This window comes from Eulemur rufifrons, chromosome 11 (genome assembly GCF_041146395.1).
Source record: "Eulemur rufifrons isolate Redbay chromosome 11, OSU_ERuf_1, whole genome shotgun sequence".
NCBI lineage: Eukaryota > Metazoa > Chordata > Mammalia > Primates > Lemuridae > Eulemur > Eulemur rufifrons.
In genome coordinates this window covers 9,710,411-9,716,410 of record NC_090993.1, presented here as the reverse complement: position 1 = coordinate 9,716,410, position 6,000 = coordinate 9,710,411, and the positions used below count along the sequence as shown (strand labels likewise).

General features: G+C 43.9%; 1 protein-coding gene across 2 annotated transcripts in view; it reads left to right on the top strand.

The window, feature by feature from the left end:
- Positions 1-324: 324 nt before the first annotated feature.
- B3GALNT2 (beta-1,3-N-acetylgalactosaminyltransferase 2) overlaps positions 325-6,000 on the top strand; it is a 41,689-nt gene continuing 36,013 nt past the window's right edge. Inside the window, exon 1 of one of the 2 annotated variants that reach the window (XM_069484702.1) lies at positions 325-641. In XM_069484702.1, the coding sequence (XP_069340803.1) occupies positions 530-641 (112 nt within the window). In that variant the 5' untranslated portion in view covers positions 325-529. The remainder of the gene's footprint in view (positions 642-6,000) is intronic. The other variant, XM_069484703.1, reaches the window with a different exon arrangement.

The following is a 6,000-nucleotide window of genomic DNA, read 5'->3' as shown; positions in this document are numbered from 1 at the left end:
CCGGCACCACCTCTCCTCGGCCGGTGGGTGGCAGCAGGCGCCGAGGAGGGTTGCGCATGTTCCGTGCGGGGCCTCGAGCTTCGCGTCCGAAGCCTCCGAGTGACGGAACGCGTGCGTGGGATTGTGGGAAATGTAGTTTTCGGGCCTCAGGCTCCCGAGTGCGCCTCCTGCCTGGGCCCAGAACGGGACTTCAGCTCCCGGCCGGCCGGCGGGCGCGGGGGGGGACGCGCGAGGAGAGGGCGGGGCGAGTGGGAGAAAAGGTGGGCGGAGCCGGTGGGAAGGCCGAGCGGAGGGGGCGGGGCTCCGTGCAGCCGCCGCCCGCGGTCTGAGGGACCTGAGGCGCGGGGTCGGGATCCGAGGAGAGCCCAGACGGCGCCGGGCGCGAGGGCGGGCGTGCCCGGAGTGGTTGCGCAGGCGTCTGCCACAGCCCCTCAGTCTCCGCGCTTGCGGGTCCCCCTCCCTCTCCGCCGGGACGCGGGAGAGCCCGGCGCGCGGCGGGGGCGCGAGGTGGAGCCCGCGGGGGCGGCCAATGCGAAACTGGCTGGTGCTGCTGTGCCCGTGTGTGCTCGGGGCCGCGCTGCACCTCTGGCTGCGGCTGCGCTCCCCGCCGCCCGCTCGCGCCTCCGGGGCCGGCCCCGCAGGTGAGGTCCTGGGGCCGGGCGGGCCGGCGGCCGCGAAGGGTGGAAGGCCGGGCTCCGGAGCCTCCCGTGCGGCTCGGTGCCGCGGAGCCCCGCCGGGAATTGCTGGGGGGGGGCGGGGGAGGAAGGGCCAAACACGACGGTCCCCAGACGAAACAAATGGTTCTTTTCATCCGTGGAGCGTCCACATCGGGGAAACTTGAGGGAGCTTTTCTCTTTCTGTGTCCCCGCGGCTTCTCACCTCCCGGCTTCCCTTAACGGCCACCCAGCCGGTGCCCGCAGCTGCAAGTCCTTCGGCTGTCCCCAGGCCTGGTCGGCGTTGTGCGGCGCCCGCCGGGGGAGCAGAGCCTCGTGTTCCCTTCGGCACTAGCAGCTGCAGCTTTGGAAGCTCGGGCTCAAAAGTTTCCTTCCTCCCCAAGTTGCTGGTCTTTCTCGGTCAAGACTTTGGGGTTTTAGTGCCATGGGTAATGTTTGTGCGTGTTTTAAAGGGCGGCTGGGTTTTGCTTCTGAGGAATAACTTTGCTGCGAGAATGTACTGTATTTTGTGTTTTGATTATGATGGAAGTCGGTTAAACAAATCATGAAATAGGGCATGGCGGTGAGTGGAGTTGCTGTGAGTTTGGTTCGCGTAGCCTACTAATGAAGTTTACACGGAAATACCAAATTCCTTAACGATCTTTGCTCTAGAACTTAATCTCACAGGAAACAAATCTTTGTTCTTGTTTGCTTCGCATCCTAATAGAATGCTTTGCCCACAGTGCCCCGTGGATTATTTTATTAATAGGATCCACCACCCTGAACACTACTTTAGGTTTCTCTTTTTCTCGTCCTCTTTTTTAAGGGCTCGCCCTAGGACCTAGAAAAAAACCTAGAAAGTTCTTTTAAAGATGAGGTAATAGTCGTTTTGTTTTTTAACTACATTGGGATTTTTTTTTTTTCTTTCCACCTTGCCCCCAAATCCTGAAAACAATCTCACAGTTATATGAGATTGTATTGGGGTCATTTTGGTAACAATCTCTTTTTCTATTAGACAAACCACCAGCTGTTAGGAAAGAATTTGTGTGACCTGAACGGAATGAAACACCATTTAAATGATTTAATGAAAGTACAATTGTTACAATGCCTTTAACCTGTTAACAGGTTGGGATTTTTGTTTTATGGTGTTTTTTAGGTTTTTGTAAACTGAGCTGAGAAAGGAGTGCCATATATATAATTCCTTGTAACATCTGTTGGGTTTGTGTTTTACAGGTTTCTTTCTTTTTTTTATATAAGTGAGTCCTACTGGATTCTATTTGCAGAGCATCCTTAAAATATTTATGACCTTACCAGTTTTTCGGGGTTTAATAAAACAAACAAAAGCCCTGCCTTCAAACTTAAATCTTAGTAGACCTGCCAGGCAGTTTCTTAGTTTGAGAAGAGTTTTTCCTACCTGCTTAGTGTTTGGATGGTGCCTTTATCTGGCATCCAGTTAGACCAGGCTAGATATCAAGGAAATGAAGAAATAGTTGTAGGAAGGGACAGGGTAATGCTAATATATAGGTGACAAGATCAATACTAGGTACATCAATTAACTTGACTTTGAATGGATACTGTGCATCCGGTCAGATCATAAGTAGGATATTTTAATCTAAATTAAACATGGCTGACTCCCAACTTTCCTCTTTTCCTTTTGGTACGTTCAAAACTAAAAGCAGGGGAAACATCTTGATTGCTAAAATTTCCTACAGCAGCTTTTCCCATTGTCCTGTCACCATGTTTAATCTAAAACACCTGGGCATTTTTACATTTTAACCCTTACAGTTTAAGCCCAAGGAAAGAGAGAAAACCCAAGATTTTGCTAAGTATTCTTCTGTTGAGTTAGCATTTGAAGATTTACTTTTGTTCTCTTTTCTCTTCTGCCTCTTTGTTTTCAGTCTCATTAAGTCTTGGCAGTATTTTTTGAAAGAATGATTTACCTTCCCTAAGTATTAAAAAAGATGCCTGTGGTTGGCAGTTGATTCAGCAAATAATTGAGAGCGTGCTCTGTGCCAGCTTGTGTTGTAAGTGCAGAATTACAAGCTAAAGCACCTGCCCTCATTCAGTTTACAATTTAGAAGAGAAGACAGAGCATAAGGAAATAATTGTAGATATCACAGGGGGAAGAGCTCAGTATGGTGAAGAAAAATAAAGAGGTGTAAGAGAATGTTGGGCTGCTGTTTTATGTAGAGAAATCAGGGAAGGCCACTCTGAAGAGCTGAGCAGGAACGAGAATGAAGTGAGTGAGCCCTGTTAGTACCAGGATCAGCAACTTTTCTAATGTGGTAGCTTGCCTTAAATAGCAGAAACCACTCAGGGAGACCAGTTGGTGAAGAGGAAGCAGGTCTTCTCTTGTGAACTCCAGCACACCTAGGGGTGGCAAGAGGAAAATGGAGGTGGAGATATCCATTGGACTAGGGAATCTAGATACAGGATATCTTGATTACAACATAACTGGTTTGGGGTAATGCCTTGGCAGGAATTATTTAACATTTAATTTAGAAAAACTGTGGCAAAAGAAGCCTTGTCTTTCTAGGCTATTTGGAAAGAAGGAAACCCAAGAGAAAGGAAGGGAACATATATCCACTCAACAAATACTTAGTGCTGGGTGTTGTGCTGGATGCATATCCCTGCTCCCAAGGTGCTCACAGTCTGTCAAATGGAGACAGACATAAGGCAAGTGGAAGGTCAAAAATAAATTGAGCTTGCTTCGCAATTTTGCCTAGGGCTAGTTCTTCCAAAATTATCCCTATGCTAATTATGTCTCTGTGCTTCAGTTTCCTTATTTATAAAATGATCTCATAGAGTTACTGGGAAGACTCAATTAGGAGAACGGTGCCTGGTTCATAGTAAACACTCCGTGAGTTTTAGGGAGGAGGAGGAGTAATAGTATGGTGGTGGCCGATGCCTGTGTTCGTGTGGTGTTTTGGGAGGTATCTTTGGTAGTGCGTATGATGATGGTCCTTATCAGTAGATCTGCGGTGGACTTGTATATTTTCCTCGTTTTCAAGATTTCTGCCTATTTGTGACTGATGTCATCAAAGAGCGTGCACATGAGAGTGGAATTTTGGATTGATTTTTAGGACTCTTTGGGCTTATTTTGAATATTGGTTTGATGTTAATCTCCCTTAGACTTTAATATACTTTGGGATGTCCACTCTCAGTGCAGAGCCTAGCAGGTTGCTAGACTCTCAGGATATATTATATCTTAAAGAACAATAGTCGTTACTGTAGTGTCTCAGAAAACAATACCCCAAAATAAGGCCTCAGAAGCAGTTCTCTCTGGCCTTCTCCTACATTTCTGTCTCAAAGGGGGTTGCTATAAAAACTAGAGCCCCTTTTCCCCCAAATGAGCCATGAAACCTAAAAATATTGGTCTTAACTTTCCCCCTTCCTTTCTGTATAAAAACTGGCCATAAAGAAATTATCTGAGCTACCTTGTTTGATTGTAGGTCATAAGACCCTCATTGCAGAGAGGGTCCTGCCTCATACCCAGAGAGAAAGGATGCAGGCTCAGGCCGAGGAGCATCTTGACAGGCCTTGCTGGCTGGGTTTCCCTACTCAGTCAGGTAGCATTAGGTCATACCTGTTTTGTCCAACCATGTTTCTACACAACTGTCCATACTTTGTTAAACCTAAGCATAAAAATGGACAGTTTCCTCTCTGTCTTTGGATCTTCATTCTGAAGGCTTCCGTGTCACATAAAACTATGATCAAATAAATTTATGTGCTTTTTCTCCTATATTTTCAAAGAATTTTCAGAGGGCAAAGGGAAAGTTTTCCCTTGGCCCCTACAGTACCCTCAGGGAGCTTGCTTGGGATTGTGAATCATTCCTGACATTATGAAGATTTTGTTTGCTGTATGTGTGCCATCTAGAACAGTGAACATAGGAGATGCTTGGTAATTTGAATAAATAAATCAAGAGAATAAAACTGGGAAAGTAGGAATGAATTTTTCATCTACAGATCGTCTGCTTACATGCTATGAAAACTTGAGGATTTAAATTTTTTTCTTACAAAAGTGAAACAACTTCTTTGTGGGAAAATTTTGAATTTTTTTTTTTAAAAAGGAAAGAAAAATGGTCTACTTCTAGACTATTTTCAAAAGTGCATATGTGTTGGGTGAAATTATTTAATATATTTTAAAAATTGTATTGATATATAATACATTCTTTTTGTGCATGTAACTGTGCAGCGGGGTATATTTTCACAAACTGAACATACCCAAGTAACCGGCATCCAAATTAAAAGAAAACTACCAACACCCCAGAAGCTGTCTTCTGTCACTGCCAAGGGTAGTGACCACTATTCTGATCCCTAATGGCAGACATTTGACGACTTTTGTACTTTATATAAAGTACATGGTTCTTATAGCCTGCTTAATAGGATGTAGAATAATACTTGATGATATGTTTACAACATAATTTTGGCTGCGTAGTATTCTATCATATAGAGACACCATAATTAATGAGTCCCATGTTGCATTTATGTACCTTCCTGTTTTTCACTATTAATAAGTGACACTGTTGAATAGAGATCTTTGCGTGCATTACTGATTATTTCTTTAGAATAAATTCTTGGGCATAGAATTGCTGGACAAAGTTTATACTATTCTAAGTTATTTGATGTATATTTCCAAATTACTCTGCAGAAGACTGTACCAAATTACATTCCTACCAGCCCTGAAAGAAAGTAACCATTTCCTTGAAATCACTAGCAACATTTCCTTGAAGTACCCATCATTTGGTTATTGTCATTTAAGAAGACATTTGTCAGTTTGAATGTAAGAGAAAACGGGTATCTTATTGCTCTAATTCAAACTTGATTGCTAGTGAAGTTGAACTTTTTTTTCATAGGTTTGTTAACTATTTGCCTTTCTTCTATTGTGAGTTATCTTTATGTCCTTTTGTATCATGTTTACTTCTTAGTTTTCCTTCTTTTTTTTTTTTTTTTTTTTTTTACCTGTTTCCAGACACCAGAATCAAACTAGGTACCCTATGCTTGTAATAAATAACAGAGGGTGCTGGAGTGTAGAGCCGGATTGACAAAGGGAACTAGGAACTTGAATAACATTCTTATACAGGTTTTTATTAAGCATTTAATTTGGGTTTTATGCTGTGTAACACAGTACTCAGGAGTCTGTTGGACTGATTTACATTGATGGTATGTGATAGATAGAAGAAAACTATTTTTCTGAAGTCTAACTTCAGTATATCTGGAAGTACTCTAAAAGGCCAAAATATGCCATGTACTTCCTCTCTGAGGAAGAGAGCAATTAATGTAAAGTAAAGCAGTTGAATAGAAACAGCTTAGATGTGGATTAGAAGTAGGGAGGATTGACTGGGGC